The following is a 19,561-nucleotide window of genomic DNA, read 5'->3' as shown; positions in this document are numbered from 1 at the left end:
TGCCAATTCGATTCCCAGTCAGAGCACATGACCCCCCCCCCCCCCGCCAAGTTGCGGGCTTGACCCCCAGTAGGGGGCATGTCAGAGGCAGCCAAACGATATTTCTCTCTCACATCAATGTTTTTCTCTCTCCCTCTCCCTTCCTCTCTCTCTCTAAAAAATCAGTAAAAACATATTTTTAAATGGTTATAAGGCTGCTCAAAGAACTTAGAACTACAGCAGCATGAAAAAGACCTAGAAGCCATAAAAAAAGAACTAATCAGAAATGAAGAATACATTATCTGGAATGTTGAATATGCAAGAAGGAAAAAAAACAGTAGGTTGGGTGAAGCAAAGGATCAAAATAGTGATTTGGAAGACAAGGTAGCAGAACACACATAATCAGAACAGCAAAAAGAAAAAAGAAGTTTAAAAATTAGGACAGTTTAAGGGACATTTGGGACAACAGTAAGCATACCAACATCACATCACAGGGGTACCAGAAAGAGAAGAGAGTGAGCAAGGGATCAAGAACTTATTTGAAGAAATAATGACAGAAAACTTCCCTAAACTGGTGAAGGAAAAAAACATACAAGTCCAGGAAGCGCAGAGAGTTCCAAACAAGATGACCCCAAAGAGGCTCACACTAAAACACATCATAATTAAAATGGCAAAGGTTAAAGACAAAGAGAGAATCTTAAAAGTAGCAAGAGAAAGACAATTAATTACCTACAAGGGAGCTCCCATGACTGTCAGGTGATTTCGAAACAGAAACATTTCAGGCCAGAAAGGATTGGCATGAAATATTCAAAGTGATGAAAATCAAAGACCTATAAGTAAGGCTACTTTACCCAGCAAGGCTATAATTTAAAATTGAAGGATAAATAAAGAGTTCCCCAGACAAGAAAAAGCTAAAAGAGTTTGTTACCACCAAACCAGTATTACAAGACATGTTAAAGGATCTTTTTAAAGAAAAAACAGTAGCCCTAATCAGTTTGGCTCAGTGGATGGAGGATCGGCCTGCGGCCTGAAGGGTCCCAGGTTCGATTCCGGTCAAGGGCATGTACCTTGGTTGCGAGCACATCCCCAGTAGGAGGTATACAGGAGGCAGCTGATCGATGTTTCTCTCTCATCGATGTTTCTAACTCTCTATCCCTCTCTCTTCCTCTCTGTAAAAAATCAATAAAATACATTTAAAAAAAAGAAAAAACAGCAGAGGAACATAGTTAAAGAATAGGATGCTAATAAATATGTATCTATCAATAATCACTTTAAATTACAAAGGCTTAAATTCTCCAATGAAATACATAGGGTAAATGAATGGATAAGAAAACAGGACCCATATACAGTATATGCTGTCTACAAGAGACCCACCTCAGAACAAAAGATACAGACTAAAAATAAAGGGAAGGAAAAAGATACTGCATGTAAATGGAAATAAAAAAGAGCTGTGGGCCGAAACCAGTTTGGCTCAGTGGATAGAGCGTCGGCCTGCGGACTGAAGGGTCCCGGGTTCGATTCCGGTCAAGGGCATGTACCTTGGTTGCGGGCACATCCCCAGTACAGGGGGTGTGTGGGAGGCAGCTGATCAGTGTTTCTCTCTCATCGATGTTTCTAACCCTCTATCCCTCTCTCTTCCGCTCTGTAAAAAATCAATAAAATATATTAAAAAAAAAAAAAGAGCTGTGGTAGCAAAACTTATAGTTGACAAAATAGACTTCAAAACAAAGGCTATAGTAAGAGACAAAGAACGACACTGTAAATGATAAAGGGAACAATCCAACAAGAGTATATAACCCCCCCCCAAAAAAAGAGTATATAACCCATTTAAGCATTTATGCACCCAACATATGAGCACCTAAATGTATAAATCAAATTCTGTTGGGCATACAGGAAGAAGTTGACAGTAATACAGTCATAGGAAGGGATTTTAATACCCCATTGATATCAAAAAATAGATCTTCCAGACAGAAAATCAACAAGGAAAAAGCAGCCTTAAAGGACACACCATATCAGATGGATTTGATTGATATCTCCAGAGCAGCAGAATATATATTCTTTTCAAGTAGACATAGAACATTTTTTAGGATAGACATGTTAGAATACCAAACAAGTCTCAATAAATTTAAGAAGACTGAAATAATATAAAGCAACTTCTCTAACCATCATGGTTTGAAACTAGAAATAAATTACAAGAAAAAAACCCTGAAAAACACACAAAGACATGGAGGCTAAGTAACATGTTATTAAACAATGAATGGGTTAACAATGAGATCAGGGAAGAAATAAAAAACTTCCTGGAAACAAATGAAATCAATAAAAATATATTTTTAAAAAAGATCCAACACTCTGTGGAAGTGTATTCAAATAACTATGCATAAACAATCTAGGAAAAGATTGATAATTATATAATAAACAATTCTCAATAATATATAACATGTCAGATTGAAGAGTATGAAATACGCCCAGCTGGCATGGCTCAGTGGTTGAGTATACAGGAGGTCACAGTTTGATTCCCAGTCAGGGCACATGCCCGGGTTGCTAGCTTGATCCCCAGTGTGGGGCATGCAGGAGGCAGCTGATCAATGATTATCTCACATCATTGATGTTTCTCTCTCTCTCCCTCTCCTTTCCTCTCTGGAATCAATAAAAAATACATTTTTAAATGAGTATGAAATGCATAATATTTTTGCTACGATGCTACTCACTTGTCTTATATAGAAAACCTTATTTATTTAAAGAAATTAAAAGAATTTTAGTTATAAAAAGAAAACTAAAACTAATTTATAGAATACTTGTAAGAAAATATAGCATTGCTTTAAAAAGTCTAACAGCTAGAAGTTGTCCAGTAAAGTACCACTCTAATACTCATTATAAAAAGATGTTATTGTAAGTATAAAACTAGTAGATTTCAGTCCTAGCTGGTTTGGCTCAGTGGATAGAGTGTTTAGCCTGTGAACTGAAGTGTCCCAGGTTTGATTCTGATCAGGGCATATACCTCAGTTGCGGGCTCAATCCCTGGCCCTGGTTGGCAACCAATTGATGTGTCTCTCACACTAATGTTTTTCTGTCTCTGTCTCTCCCCCTCCCTTCCACTCTCTATAAAAAAAAAAGAAAAATTAATGTACCACATAAACATGTATAAGTAGGTCTGTAGAATATACCATCTGCAAAAAAAAAAAAAAAAAAAAAAGAAGAAGAAGAAGAAGTGTTTAGTACAACTTACAGATATGGGCTTCCGGGTTCCAGCTGGTGGTCTCCATTCATATCCATGTATTATATCCTTCGTTTTATTTGGCACTGACATTCTTGATCTTGGTAAGCACTTCCCCTGGAATCTCACTTTCTGTATTTTAAAATCTTATTTAACCAAAAGAAAACAATTTCAATTTTTAAAAATTTTCACACCTTTAACACTGATGCTTGTGTGAGTATAAACATAGGGGACACTTCACAGCACAGTAAGTTCACTTTACCCAGAGACATTTATGCCCAGTGAGAGAAATACTGATGAAAAATTTGTATGCATTTTCTTTGAATGGAAAAAACCATTTCTCCAGTGTCCCTTTACATATTTCTAGTAACATGTAATAACACTTTAAACATATATGTTTTTATTGATTTTAGAGAGAGAGGAAGGGAGAGGGAGAAAGAGAGAGAGAGAGAAACATGGATCAGCTGCCTACCATTCGCCCCCCACCAGGGATTGAGCCTGCAACCCGGGCATGCACCTGGACTGGGAATTGAACCAGCAATCCTTTGGTGCATGGGACAATGCTCAACCAACTGAGCCACACTGGCTAGGGCGATATATAATACTACCTTTTTTAAAATTAAAAATGAATATTAGCATTTACAGAAACAATATGCATAAGGTAATGGCACAAGTAATTAAATGCAGTCTTCAGAGTTTGAATTATCAGGCCACACCATTCATGTCACATTGTTATTTGAAATATTCGCATAAGTCTAATACGTTTTCTTTGTTACCATCAAAATTTGTTCTTGTTTTCCTATCTTTCCCATATTAGAGATGTTGACAATGCACTTTCTCTCATCCTGTACTTGCCTACTTTCTAAACATTCTCAATCTAAAACAATACATTACAGTGCAAAATCAAATTAAACATAGTAAAAGGGTTAACTTTTTAATTTTCCCTTTATAAGGTCCCTCAATTTTAGTTTCTCTATCATAGTGAATAGTATTTCCCTATCACTGATACGTTAGAGAGATTTTCTACATCTCCTTATTCTTTTTTTTTAAAATATATTTTATTGATTTTTTACAGAGAGGGAGAGAGAATCAGAAGCGTCTGTCGATGAGAGAGAAACATCAATCAGCCGCCTCCTGCACACCCCTCACTGGGGATGTGCCCGCAACCAAGGCACATGCCCTTGACCGGAATCGAACCTGGGACCCCTGAGTCTGCAGGCCGACGCTCTATCCACTGAGCCAAACCAGTCAGGGCTACATCTCCTCATTCTTTAAAGACATTTGTTTATGGCTCAATCCTGCTCCTCATCACGTCATCAGCTGATTCCTGACACTAAAATTTATTCTACTTAACATTATCATGAAGTATCACCTGCTTTCTTTGGGGGGTCACATAGTTATGGTTCTCTCCACGATCCTAACTTCAGCTCCATTGGGCCTTTCCTAGAGAATTCTTAGTTGCCAGTCCACCCTCTCTATTTAAAAAAAAAAAATAAGTTTCATTTCCTCATCCCATGTCTGTCTCTGAATCTTCTCTTACTCTCTATACCTTCCCTACACAAAAGTTAAGTTTGGATTCTACCTCTTTATTAGCAAATTCACTGCTTTATAAAGTCTCCTGACTAATGAGAAGAGAGAAGCTGACTCCTCCAGGTCATGCAGCGAGATGTACAGGCACACCCCGAGTCACCGCTGGACAAGAGGATTTTGTCTCCTGCAGATATTGCTCATAAATTTTTAAATGTCCGTGTTCAATATATTTGGTGAAATTTCCCTGCTAATGTTGCCAGCCATATGTTATAACTCATTATGTGAGACCCATGTAATAAATGTTTTTTATTGCTTAGTTAAATCATTCTTACCTTGGACCATCTTCCCAGCAGATTGAGAAACTGATGATCTTGTTCTACCTATTAGGGTGTGACTGAATTCTTTCTGAATGACCTAAAACCAAACACAAGTGTCGAGAGCCTGCTAACCAAAACCTCTGTCAAAATCCAGACAGGATCACCTCAGAACTCACCTCAGGAGTCAAGTGTTTGGCAATAAGATTCTCTAAAAAGGGCCTTTTCAAAATTGAATTAATAGATGGCCGATCTTGGGGAGATACTTTAAAGAGCTGTGATATCAAGGACCGTAGGTCACAGGAAAACCTTGGAGATACTGGGGCAAAATGTGCCTGACAAATCTTCAGAGCCAGCTGGTGTAAGTTGTTACCTTCAAACTGAAAGGACAAGGAATAACAACACTAAATTAGGAAAAAATGCAATACTAGTATTTAAAGTAATATCAAGAAACAAAATTATGTTTTAAAGTTCAGTTAGAAGCACCATGGCCCACCCTAAATTGTTTTCATCAGCTAATATTTTGTGAGTTGATATTATTGGCAGTTATTCACTGAGAGGCTATGTTATTTAAATCAATATTTTTGTTTCATTTTTTTCTTATTATCAAACTAATATTTATGCATCCTAGAAAACGAAGATACAGAAAATTATAAATTGGCAGGGAAAATATGTATAATTTCACCACACAGAGATATATTTCCTCCTACTCCTTTTTAAAAATAATGTTTGTTTTATAGAGTTGAGGGCATAATGATATGAAATTTTACATCTTGCTTTTTAAATTAACATAACACAAACATTTCTACAAAAATTCTTCATAAATCAGAAATTCTTCCAGTGTATAAAATCTTCAGTTATTTACACTTACAGCCATTTGTTACATAAGAATGTTTCAGTCAACCACTGAAACACATATACAACCATGTGTGTTTGCAATGTTGAAAAAAAGGCTGGAACCAACTAAGTTGTTGAATTTACTACTAGCTCTGGGTGATTTAAACAGACGAGGAGGCTCAGCATGCTGTCCACTTGCTCTGTGCCCACCCATGACTGGAGCAAGGGGTGTGGGCTGGAGAGCAGGGGAGCCCGGGAACCCACCTCCTGCGCACCCATACCCACCCTTGCACACACACACATGCATGTGTGCACACATTTTATCTTTTTTTAATATATTTTTATTGATTTCAGAGAGGAAGGGAGAGGGAGAGAGAGATAGAAATATCAATGATGAAAGAGAATCATTGATCGGCTGCCTCCTGCATGCCCCCTACTAGGGATCGAGCCTGCAACCCGGGCATCTGCCCTTGACTGGAATCAAACCCAGGACCTTTCAATCCACAGGCCGACGCTCTATTCACTGAGCCAAACCAGCTAGGGCTTTTATATCTTATTTTTATTGTACCATTTTTATGTTTAGATGTTTAGGTACACAAATACCATTGTGTTACAATTGCCTACAGTATTCATTACAATAGGATTAATAGGCTATACCATATAGCCTAGGTGTTTAGTAGGCTGTACCATCTAGGTTTGTGTAATTGCATTCCATAATGTTTACACAACAACAAAATCACCTACGCATTTCGTAGAGTGTATCTCTGATATTAGGCGACACATGATTGTAATAAAAATGTTCAGCAGCAAGGTGTGGCAGTAAAGATGCAGGTTTTGGTAAGACACTTACTAGCTGTGTGACCTTGGACAATAATGATGATGATGATGATGATGATGATGATGATGATGACAGCTGTGTAGAAAAGAGTTAACATAGCAGGCCTTTGACTGCTATCCTGCTTACAATATTGGTCCTTGGCTGACATCTGGGAACTTAGATTTCTGGAGTATTCCCACCATTCCCTAAATATTCAGAGTGGCTCTCTTTACCTACACAGTTTATGTAAACAATATGTTTATGTTGAACTGCTTTCTTTCTAGGAGTGTGGAAGTTTGGTTCATGCCAGGCAGAGGGTGCCTACATGAAGAGTCTGAAATAAAAACCTAGGCACTGGGTCTCTAGAGCTTCCCTGGTACATAGCATTTCATACGTGTTGTCACAACTTGTTGCTACAGGAATTAGCACATCCTGTGTATCTACTAGGAAAGGCTCTTGAAAGCTTGTGCCTGGTTTCCTATAGACTTTACCCCATGTACCTTTTTCCTTTGCTGATTATATATGCTCACAGTTTGTTTGTTTGTTTATTTAATACTTACCTGAGGATATGTTTAGAGAGAGGAAGGGAAGGGAGAGAGAGAGAGAAGTGAGAGAGAGACACAGGCAGACGTTGATGTGAGAGAAACATAGACCGTTGCCGCCTGTAAGTGCCCTCAACCAGAGATTAAAGCTTATGTATGTGCCCAGAGTTGGAATCAAACTCGAAACCTTTTGGTACATGGAACAACTCTCCAACCAACTGAGCCACTGGCCAGGCCTCACCTAGTTTATATTTAATGCAAATGTGCTACATATACTATTCTTCAACTTGGAACTTTTACTTTATAATATAGCTTATAATATATGGACAGCTTTCCACATCAGCATATATAGATCTATTTTTCTTCTTAATAGCTTGTCCACATAATTTTTTGTTGCTTTCTTTTTTCCTTTATCTTTATACTAGAGGCCCGGTGCACAAAATTAGTGCACAGGTGAGGGGTGTGTGTTTGTGTGTGTGTGTCCCTCAGCCCAGCCTGCACCCTCTCCAATCTGGGACCCCTCAAGGGATATCTGACTGCAGTTGGACATTCCTCTCACAATCCAGGACTGCTGGCTCCCAACCGCTTGCCTGCCTGCCTGCCTGATTGCCCCTAACCGCTTCTGCCTGCCAGCCTGATCACCCCCTAACCACTTCTCTGCCAGCCTGATCGACACCTAACTGCTCCCCTGCTGGCCCGATTGCTCCTAACTGCCCTCTCCTGCAGGCCTGGTCATCCCTAACTGCCCTCCCCTGCCGGCCCGGTCATCCCTAACTGCCCTCCCCTGTCGGTCCGGTTACCCTTAACTGCCCTCCCCTGCAGGCCTGATCGCCCCCAACTGCCCTCCCTTGCAGGCCTGGTCCCTCTCAACTGCCCTCCCTGCTGGCCATCTTATGGCATCCATCTTGTGTCCACATGGGGGCAGCCATCTTTGACCACATGGGGGTGGCCATCTTGTGTGTTCGAGTGATGGTCAATTTGCATATTATCTCTTTATTATATAGGCTTTTTCCATTACCATTTACCCCCCTATCCCACATAATTTTTAATAATTTAATGATACCAAACTTTTTCTCTCATAAGTTAATAGTTTCAAAAATTCATCATTAATTTGCCAATTAATATACTTACAGGATGCTTGAGTGTGCAGAGCTCATATAATACACAGCCAAGAGACCAAATGTCCCTGGAGGAGATAAGAGTTTACATGCCAAAAACATATCCATAGTTCTTAATAAAAGCCTTATCCTTACAGTGCTTTATACTTGTGTATCTTTGCAGTTTTATATAGGTTGACTAGTTTTTTGAAATGTTTTCAGACACATTATCAATTCTTATTCTTACTAACATAGGAGGTAAAATAAAAACAATTTGTAGTTGTATCAGAATCCTAACAGAGAAAAGGTATACTTCAATATCATGTGCTCAAATAAAATGTATATGAAATTTTGAGCATTTGGTGGGGCAAGGCAGGACTCAAACATAAATTTGTTTTGATTCAAAAGGTAAAAGTCGGTTGAGTTAGCCAGGTATGTTCTACTCAAGGCTATTGACAGAACCAAAGGTATTGAGCAGCCCACACCACTCCTTTTCCCCTCTTCTTCCCCCACAGGCACACATTAAGTGATGAACATAGTATCTGGTACTCAATAAACTTGGAAAATGTGCTTATAATATACTAGAGGCCCAGTGCACTGGTGGGGTCCCTCGGCCTGGCCTGCGGGGAGCAGGCCAAAACCAGCAGTCCTACATCCCCCGAGGGATGTAGTAGTACACGAAGCAGCAGGGGACTGGGGAGGAGCCTGAGCCTGGGCCAGGCACCGCTCCTGTTCATCCTGGCCCTGTTGTGCCTGCCGCTGCCAAGGTCCTGGTCCAGATGGGGGCGGGGTGCACAGGGGGAGTGTCCATGGGAGAGGCTCACACTGCTGCTGCAGCAGCGCTCACCAGCCATGAGCCAGGCGTCTGGCGCCCATTGGTCAGCTGAGCAGTGCTCCCACTATGGGAGCTCTCTGACCACCAGGGGACAGCTCCTGCATTGAACGTCTGCCCCCTGGTGGTCAGTGGGCATCATAGCTACCGGTCGACTGGTTGCTTAGGCTTTTATATATATAGATGACTAGAGACTTGCTCTTTCATACTTAGTATTTATATGTGATTGCTATATGTGATTGGCTTAATAAGGAGTTACCTTATGGAATAAAAAGCATGAATTTAAAAGACAAAAAAATGTATAATGAGAATTCAAGGCAGTAAGAAGATGAGACAGGCCAGTAAGCCAGGACAAGTGGAATGGGAACACTGAGACAGACAGCTGAACAAACTGGCTGAGCAATTTACAGCAGATACAGAAGGTCACCTCCCCAGAGATAACATCTAGGCCTCAGTTGTATTTCAACTCCAGGCTCAGAAAAACCAGGTGCGTGATGCTAGGACCAGCTGAAGTAACTGACGACCCCCTGCGTTGGCACTGATCAATCAGTAGACCTCGACCCTGAAACCCCACCTAGCAAACTGATGAAAATTCTGCTGAAACCCTCCCCTGAGAACTCCCCTAAAAGTCCTTGCCTGCAAGAGAGAGATAAAAGCCTTAAGACAAAGGACCCAGCTCGCTCTCTCCTGTGGGGAGCAGCCCACACCACTCTTTTTCCCCTCCGGAAGAACAAAAGACCAGAAAAAAAGCTCACTGGACACCAGGAGTCAGACCATACAAGGAATGGAAATTGTCCTGAAGATGCCTGATTGCACATCTGCATTCCAAGCCCACCGACTCAGCCCCGGACCCACTGACAACACAAGTTTCCTGCCAGTGACTGCACATGGGGATGAAACTCCAGCTCCCGGGTGCTGCCATCATGGACCCAATGTCCCCTGGGCTCAGTGCTGTGCAGCCCTTCCCTTTGGATGTCCCATCCTCCACCCCCTTTCCCTAAATAAATTCGATTATTCTTTATCCACGGTGGATGAAAAGGGGCCACACAGGGAAGGCCTGAATGGCAGCCTTGCAAACTCATAGACCTAAAGTAACCACAAAGGATGGTCTGAAATTAAAGCCTTTTAATTAAAAAGCAGTTTATGGCAGGTAGTCATGTCCTAGGCTAGATGCTTCCCTGACAAAAGTTAATCTTTACCTTAACTAAGCCTGTCTATGGTTGCATCTATAACATATCATTGGAATGTCAGGGTAACTTGTAACTTCCCTTTTTCTGGACCCATCAGGGCACAACCAATGCGCCAGGGCACCTGGACGGAGACCACAAATTTCTTCATTGTTATTGTTATCGTGAAGGTCAGGCCTGCAACCGCACGGTGTATTGGTGCATAGGAACAGAGAAAGTTCAGGTCCGTTGCTGGGCTAGAACAACGAGGGAATCAATCAGGTGGCGACACAGATAGATATAGAGCAGGCAAACTGCGGCTCGCGAGCCACATGCGGCTCTTTGGCCCCTTGAGTGGCTCTTCCACAAAATACCACGGCCTGGGCGAGTCTATTTTGAAGAAGTGGCATTAGAAGACGTTTAAGTTTAGAGAATTTGGCTCTCAAAAGAAATTTCAATCGTTGTACTGTTGATATTTGACTCTGTTGACTAACGAGTTTGCCGACCACTGCCCTAGACTGACTAGCTTCACTGGCAACTCGTTATTTGGGCTCCCTCCCCATGGGGGGAGTCGGAGTCTGTAATAAATTTTCCACACTTTTTTTTTTTTCACTGTTCCCTGCTTCAGTAAACGTACTCTCAAAGACACACACAACTTATTATTTTATTCACTTCAAGGTTGCTCAGAACATGGTTCTTTTCACGGTTAATCCAAAGGTGTCCTAAGACTGTCATCCAATTTTCCACACTTTTGCTTAAACCTTCTGGTTCGTGGAGCTCATTCTTTAGCGTCGTGACACGTTGACTGCTAACTATCCTGTGCCCACCTTTGTAAAAGAAGCAAGTGTCTATCATTTTACTTTTATCTAATCCCAAAGGTTACCCCCTCCCCGCCCACACACTTTGCTTTCTCTGCCTCCCCAATCTGTCTTTCATGTAACCCACTGTGACTGTAATGTATAAAACAAAACGAAGAACTGCCATTCTCCGGAGCACTATCCCAATACATTGAGATTCTGCTTCCCGGCAATTTGTTGACTGTTTGGCTCAAATAAACTCACAAAACTTCTTTACAGGTTTGAATGTTTTCTTACATTAACCACCATCTGAGATCGCTATTTAGCCTGCCCGCATATCACCATGTTAACCTTTCAGTCATGTCCTATGCTAGAATCTTCCCTGAAAAACGTCAGTCTTTACCTTAATCGAACCTGTCTATTGTCTTTTGCATCTGTGATGACATACCTTTCGACTGTCAGGATAACTTCTTTCTCTGGACCCTCCTGGCACACCAGCCACACCAGAGCTCTATCCTCACTGTTATTGTTAACATGTTAATTGTTGACTGTAACTGTCCTGCACCCACCTCTGCAAAAGATGTGTGTCCATCGTTTTCCTTTTCATCCAATCCCAGAAGTGACCCCCACCTTTGCTTTCTCCCTCCTCCCTAATATGTCACCAAGGGATTTCATGTAACCCATGTATATCTATTTTTTTATTGAAATGTATAAAATAAGGTGCAAGACTGCCATTCTTAGTAGCATTTTCTCAATTTGTGGAGATTTTGCTTCCCAGCAACTGTCATCAGTTTGGCTCAAATGAACTAATAAACATTCTTTGTAGGTGTGAATGTTTCCCACACCCCGGCCCACAAGTAAAGCCCCCCTGTGTGGGGAGGACTGAGGCGAACCTGGGAATGAGTTCCCGGTCCAGAGGGCACAGCTGGTTATGGCTAAAAGGAACGTATTTGAATGTTGACCCGAATTCTGAAAAAACAGTACAAGGAAACAAAGCAGTGCCGCTAACCTGGGGCTCTGGGCCGGCAGCACTGAATTCTGCTCCGGAGCCTGCCCTTCTACCCAGCCCCACGCCCGCTGCACTCCTGCTCCTCTGGAGGCCAAACAGGTGCCAGGAGTCAGCTCAAAAACAAGCAAACAAATGTCTGTTCTTTCATTATGCAGAGGAATGTTTACTCTTGTCTTTGTAAATCTCCACTAACTGGGCTTTGCCTTCCTTTTACCTTTCAAACGGCCACATGTCCCTGGGCATTTTCCTAAACAAATAGACAATTAACTCCCAAAAGGAACTCAGTCTTCCTACGAGTCCAAATGGTTTAAATGGCAGTCAAGCTTTGAAAATCGAAAAAATGTTTTTCTTTTCCTTAAATGAAAGTAGAAACTACCTCATCTTCATCTTTTATCACTATGTATATTAATATTACTCCTGAGACCTAGGCTCTGGTATCACATACATTAAAAAAATAGCTGGGTTTTAAAGGCGGAGGACACCTTAATGATTACCTCGCCAGCATTCTTGTTGCTACAGGTAAGGGGACTGAGGCTTTCAGAGGTCAAGTGCGTCGGTCAAGCTGGTGACAGAGCCAAGTGTGGGGAAGAAAGTTCCTCTATCCTCAACGTTCTTTCAACAGGGCTAGTAATTAAATCTACATGAGGCAGATTAAGAGAAAATAACCAAATTTAATTATCTATGTGCACATGGGAACCCTGCATACATGAGAGGCTCAGAGACAGAAAGGGAAGATGAAGTATTATGACATTCTGAGCTAAGAATGAGGTAAGGTACCTTGAGGCTTCATCGGGGAAGAAAGCCACTGCAGGGTGATAAGAACAGATTTGGAGTAATTACAAGTTTGCCTTGCTCTGTAGATAGCTCAAAAGGTAATCTCTGATAATTTCTTATTATGGGAAGGCCCCTAATTTAAATTCTACCAGGTAATTAAGGGGGAGCGGACGTTTCTTTTGAGCCCACAGGGTCTTGGTTGCCTTTAACTAAAAAATAATCCACATACCATAGAAGCATATCTTGGGGTGACTCATTCTGAATTCCTATGTACTAGTAAGACTAGGATTCTGAGCTCCTAATCTAGTGCTCTGTCATCATTGCCTTCTATCTTGCCCATCTACAACACTTTTCTGCAATAAAATAAATAGTGTTTATGTTGGCAGTGGTATTGTCAGCATTGGTAGCTAATTATTAATATGATAAAGATAGTTATTAATGTAAGGAAGAAAGTAAACGAAGTAATCTTAATAAATGGAGAAGCAGAAGCAGGTAACAGTGCAGAATTCCATCTAGTTTCAGGTAAACAGACTCACTCACACACTTCAGAGAACTTAATCCTCAGAAATACCCCCAGGGGTGCTCTGCTCAGCATGCACAATAGGAACTAGATGATGTAATGAAACTTTTGGACATGCATAATGGGAGTCAGATGACAAAACAAAGGGACAGGACCTAGTGAGAGAAGTTAGCTTGACACGCAGGCAGACAGGGCAGGGGTTCAGTGGAAAACAAAGACAGGTGGAACATAGGTAGGGACCGACATGGTAGTTTGAACAAGCCTAATCACAAAAACCAACCATGCAAAAATAACAGAACGTTCTTGGACACAGAGCAGGAGGCATGTGAAACCGAGGGAGGTCCTGCAACCGCAAGGTGTATTGGTGCAGAGGAGCAAAGAAAGTTCCGGTCCGTTGCTGGGCAAGAACAATGAGGGAATCAATCAGGTGGTGACACAGATAGATTATAGAGCAGGCTTATAGCATATATATACCCCTAGACTGACTAGCTGCACTGGCAACCCGCAACCCGTTATTTGGGTCCCCTCCTCATGTGGGGAGTCTGAGTCTGTAATAAATTTTCCACACTTTTGCTTAAATCTTCTGGTTTGTGGAGCTCATTCTTTAGCATCGTGAGACACCACCCCAGGCAGGGGGTTGGGGGAGGTGGAGGGGACCTTGGCTCACCCTTCTGGTTATCACTAGCTTGGGGACAATTGGAAAGGTAATTGAATTGGATAGAGGCCATGAAACGCCAATAGAATTTACTGGAAGGAAGGTCAACTCTGGGCCCAGGAAAAGTTAGGAATTTGAATGGCTCTTTGTCCTTTACCTGAACCAAGAAGATATATGGAGGATTAACATGAGCCTCATGACAGGGTGTTAGAGCCTGTTCACCCTCCACTTCCCCAAGGGAGCATTAATTCCCCTAATTCACAATAAAGTCTTGCCCTCACTTTTAAACTTCCCCATGTGTGTGCATTTGGAATTCTTTTCTTGCCACCAAAGAACTTATCATATTCACTGGCAACTGCAGGAATAGCACCAGGTATTAGGCTGGTGGGGTCAGACTGGACCTGGGTTCAGCAACCTCGGTACTTAAGTTCAGGCTGGGAAAGGATTCAGAGCCAAGACCCAACCTATAAGAGAACATTTATTTAGAAAATCACAGAGTAGAAGTAATTTGCAGAAGAAATGGGTTTAGGAAACAAGTTAGAGAGGCAAAGGAAGGGATCTTGGAGCTTAGAGGTGAGGAAGGTAAAGTGACGTGCCTGGGGGTATGAGGGGGAAGGGGAAGGCTCGGGAGTGCTCCTGAGGTTTTGGGGTTTTTTAAATCCTCACCCCAGGACACGCAGACATGCTTAGAGAGAGAGAAAAATAAACACATTGATGTGAGGGAGAAACATCAGTTGACTGGGGATCAAACCCACAACCCAGGTTCCTGACCATGAATGGAACCAGCAACTTTTCAGGGCACAGGACACAACCAGCTGAGCCACTCTGGCCAGGCTTTCCTAAGGATTTTAAGGGTGGAGATTTTAGGGGAGGTCCCAGAGGAATATTCAGCAGCTTTCCAGGTGTGTCCTTTCAGGATCGGGGTCTCCACTGACTGATTGGTCGGGGCCAGGACAGGGGGTCATTATTCAATGCAGCTGGTCCTGAGGTCAGCTGTGGGGTCACTTCTCTGGTTTTGCTGCTTTCCTGGGCCTGGAGCTGAAATACAACTGAGGCCTAGATGTTATCTCTAGGGAGGGAAGGTCAGAGATCCAAACCTCATGACCAGGGGAGGAAAAGTCACCCTAGGGATGAGGTCCCACCCTACAATTGTCCTTTGCTGGGCACCCGAGCTTTCCACCAAAGTGACCTTCTGTACCTGGCCCATCGTCCTCCTTCTGCCCATGTCTGTCTAACTGCCGACCACAGTAAGAAGGTATTGCTGGGGGGGTGGGGGGTTTCCAGAACAAGCACCCCCAGAAGTGCCTCAGTGATATGCAGATTACTTTGAGCTAAAGGCAACTTTAGCCACAGGCTCCAGAGAAATTTCTGCCCCTCTTTTTAACTACCCAGAAGAAGTTAAATTAGGAGCCTAGCTCGTAACAAACCATTATCAGAGATAACTTCTTTCGACCTATCTACAGGGCAAGGAAAACTTCCATTTTCTAAAGGTGCTCTCATCATATTGCAATGACCCTTTGAAGCCCCTAAGGCACCTTAACTCATCCCTAGCTCAGAATGTCTTAGATACCCATGTCCCCTCCATCTCTGAACCTCTCCTGCATGTGGGATCTCTGACTCTCTCATGTATGTGGGGTTCCCATACATATGTATGTATCAAATATGGTTCCTTTTTCTTAATTAATTTATTTATTGATTGATTTTAGAGAGGGAAGGGAGAGAAAGAAAAAAGAAACATCCATTTGTTGTTCCCCTTATCTATGCATTTATTGGTTGATTTTTGTATGTGCCCTGACTGGGAATTGAATTTCACACATCCTATATAATAAAACCCTAAAAAGCAAATCGACCAAACAGGGGAACGACCAGTCACTCTAATGCGCACTGACCACCAGGAGGCAGACGCTCAATGCAGGAGCTGCCCCCTCATGGTTAAGCCCTCCCACAGCGGGAGCACCGCTCAGCCAGAAGCTGGGCTCACAGGCTGAGCGCAGCAGAGGTGACGGGAGCCTCTCCCACCCCCCCTGCAGGTGGGTGGTAAAGAGCGAGGGGTCCCAGACTGCAAGAGAGTGCAGGCTGGGCCGAGGGACACCACCCCCCCCCCCCCCCCCGCGCGCGCGCACACACACACACACACACACACACACACACACACACACCCGTGCATGAATGTCGTGCACCGGGCCTTTAGTGAAGAAAATAAAATTACAAAAGTATCATAAGAAAGAGAGAATCCGTCTGATTTTACTGAGACCTTTAAACCATAGTCAGCCACTCACGTTTTGTTGTTGTAGGGTTTATTCTGACAGATCTCTGGAGACAGATAGTAAGGTGTTCCAACACAAGTTTGAGCAAGTTCTGTGGAACTAGTAAATTATGTTAAATAATAAAATGACATTGTTTATTATTGGAGAAAAAAAGGCTTAAGATATGAACATGCAAGAAAAAAGTATAAAAATGGATAACAAAATTTGATGCATGCAAATATTAAAGAAAAAATATTGTACATTGATAATAGAGTAATAAAAATAGTTTATTTTTAAATTTATAATTTACCTCCCAAAAATTTACACATTAAAAAAAAAGGTTATGGCCTAAAGTCTCCACAAAGAGGTACAATTGTTATATTACAAAAATTGTTACATTATAAAAATTGTTATATTACAAAAAGTCCCCTCTTCCCAATTATCAAAGGAATGCAATCTCATGATTTAAATTTGAGAAAAACAAAAGTGAATAAAGAAGAAAAAAATTATCCATAATCTTACCACCCAAAAACAATTACGTTATTGTTAAAATTCTAATATATATCCTTCCTGTCTTTTTCCATGCAATTTTTCACAATACTGTGATCATAGTGTATTTAAAATTCAGAATTCCATATTTTTACCTGATATAACAAATATTTCCTCACATCATCAAGAAGTCTTCAAAATCATGAATGTTAGTGACTACATAATATTCAGGTACTGGCTATGCCAAGTCCTATTACATTTAACAATTTCCCAATTACTAGACATTTAAATTATTACAAATTTCACATTATCCCTTTACAACAAGTTCCCAAAATTAGAACATTTAAAAATCTGTTGATATTACCACCAAATTATCTTCCAAAACAGTTACACCCATATATCCAGCATGCGTAAATTTGTCTGTTTCGCTAAGTTCTCACTAGCTTTATGCATATTATGTTACATCTTGCCCTAGTCAGTTTGGCTCAGTGGACAGAGCATTGGCCTGCGGACTGAAGGGTCCTAGATTCGATACCAGTAAAGGGCACGGACCTCGGTGGCAGGCTCTTCCCCGGCCCAGGCCTGGTAGGGGCTCGTGCAGAAGACAACCAATCAATGTGTTGCTCTCTCATAGATATTTCTTTTTTTTTTTTTTTTTTTTTTTTTAATTTCTTTATTGATTAAGGTGTCACATATTTGTCCTCATCCCCCCATTCCCATCCCACCCCTCTCCCCACGCATGCCCCAATCCCCTGTTGAACTTAACCGTTGGATAGGCTTATATGCATGCATACAGGTCCTTTGGTTGAACTCTCCCCCTCCCCCCACCCTCCCCCTACCCTCCCCTATCCTCCCTCTGAGGCCCGATAGTCCGATCGATGCCTCCTTGCTTCTGGTTCTGTTCTTGTTCCTCAGTCTATTTTGTTCATCATTTCCTCTAGATGAACGAGATCATATGTCACTAGATATATACTAATAAGAACTGAATGTGAGACGAGCAATAATATTTATGCTGACAGGCAAATGAATCAATCTGTAGCGAGCTTCCCCCTGGACCAACAGTTCTTTTGAGACCCAATTTCGATGTCCAGTAGTTCCTTATGTGTACATGTCAGCACTGACCCCTCAGCTCTGGATGGTGGACAATGGTGGTAATGGAGGTCCGACTCCCTCTGGTTTGGTCTCGGCCGAACCCAGGGGCACGGCGTCACCCGGACTAAGGGCACGTGGCCTCACCCATACCCAAGGGGCGCGTGGTCTCACCCGGGCCTGGGACCCAGTCTCACCCGGATGGATCCAGGGGCGCACGGCCTCACCCGGACCCAGGATCTGGCTTCACCCGTACCCAGGGACGCTTGGCCTCTCCCAGACCCAGGGGCACGTGGCCTCACCCGGGCTTAGTTGCACAAGGCCTCACCTGGATCCAGGGACACATGGTCTCTCCCGGACCCAGGGACGCTTGGCCTCTCCCAGACCCAGGGCCACTTGGGCTCACCCGGGCCTAGGTGCACGAGGCCTCATCCGGATCCAGGGACGCATGGTCTCACCCGGACCCAGGGACACTTGGCCTCTCCCAGACCCAGGGCCACTTGGGCTCACCCGGGCCTAGGTGCACGAGGCCTCACCCGGATCCTGGGACACATGGTCTCACCCGGACCCAGGGATGCTTGGCCTCTCCCAGACCCAGGGCCACTTGGGCTCACCCGGGCCTAGGTGCACGAGGCCTCACCCGGATCCAGGGACACATGGTCTCACCCGGACCCAGGGACGCTTGGCCTCTCCCAGACCCAGGGCCACTTGGGCTCACCCGGGCCTAGGTGCACAAGGCCTCACCCGGATCCTGGGACACATGGTCTCACCCGGACCCAGGGACGCTTGGCCTCTCCCAGACCCAGGGCCACTTGGGCTCACCCGGGCCTAGGTGCACGAGGCCTCATCCGGATCCAGGGACGCATGGTCTCACCCGGACCCAGGGACGCTTGGCCTCTCCCAGACCCAGGGCCACTTGGGCTCACCCGGGCCTAGGTGCACGAGGCCTCACCCGGATCCAGGGACGCATGGTCTCACCCGGACCCAGGGATGCTTGGCCTCTCCCAGACCCAGGGCCACTTGGGCTCACCCGGGCCTAGGTGCACGAGGCCTCATCCGGATCCAGGGACGCATGGTCTCACCCGGACCCAGGGACGCTTGGCCTCTCCCAGACCCAGGGCCACTTGGGCTCACCCGGGCCTAGGTGCACGAGGCCTCACCCGGATCCAGGGACGCATGGTCTCACCCGGACCCAGGGATGCTTGGCCTCTCCCAGACCCAGGGCCACTTGGGCTCACCCGGGCCTAGGTGCACGAGGCCTCACCCGGATCCAGGGACACATGGTCTCACCCGGACCCAGGGACGCTTGGCCTCTCCCAGACCCAGGGCCACTTGGGCTCACCCGGGCCTAGGTGCACAAGGCCTCACCCGGATCCTGGGACACATGGTCTCACCCGGACCCAGGGACGCTTGGCCTCTCCCAGACCCAGGGCCACTTGGGCTCACCCGGGCCTAGGTGCACGAGGCCTCACCCGGATCCTGGGACACATGGTCTCACCCGGACCCAGGAGATATTTCTCTCTGTCTTTCCCTCTCTCTAAAAATCAATGGAGGATTAAAAAAAAAAAAAGTTACATCTCAATTGATAAGTTTAGAGGACACTATACAACATTGCCGCCATTATTCTATCATGTCAAGATTTATCTTGGGAATT

The 19,561-nt window shown here is 43.7% G+C and overlaps 1 protein-coding gene and 1 non-coding gene across 2 annotated transcripts in view; both read right to left on the bottom strand.

Annotated features, from left to right (window-relative positions):
- The window catches only part of NEK5 (NIMA related kinase 5), a 75,548-nt gene that overhangs the window by 39,126 nt on the left and 16,861 nt on the right, over nt 1-19,561 (bottom strand). Inside the window, exons 6-10 of the mRNA XM_054719777.1 lie at nt 16,363-16,449; nt 8,365-8,419; nt 5,217-5,417; nt 5,056-5,137; nt 3,206-3,339 (exon numbers count right to left, since the gene is read on the bottom strand). Of these exons, the coding sequence (XP_054575752.1) occupies nt 3,206-3,339; nt 5,056-5,137; nt 5,217-5,417; nt 8,365-8,419; nt 16,363-16,449 (559 nt within the window). The remainder of the gene's footprint in view (nt 1-3,205; nt 3,340-5,055; nt 5,138-5,216; nt 5,418-8,364; nt 8,420-16,362; nt 16,450-19,561) is intronic.
- On the bottom strand, nt 11,007-11,067 carry LOC129150139 (small nucleolar RNA SNORD58). The gene has a single exon (XR_008556871.1). It is a non-coding gene; the product is annotated as a small nucleolar RNA SNORD58 (small nucleolar RNA).

Source organism: Eptesicus fuscus, chromosome 8 (genome assembly GCF_027574615.1).
Source record: "Eptesicus fuscus isolate TK198812 chromosome 8, DD_ASM_mEF_20220401, whole genome shotgun sequence".
In the NCBI taxonomy this organism is placed as follows: domain Eukaryota; kingdom Metazoa; phylum Chordata; class Mammalia; order Chiroptera; family Vespertilionidae; genus Eptesicus; species Eptesicus fuscus.
This window is presented reverse-complemented; position numbering and strand designations above follow the sequence as displayed.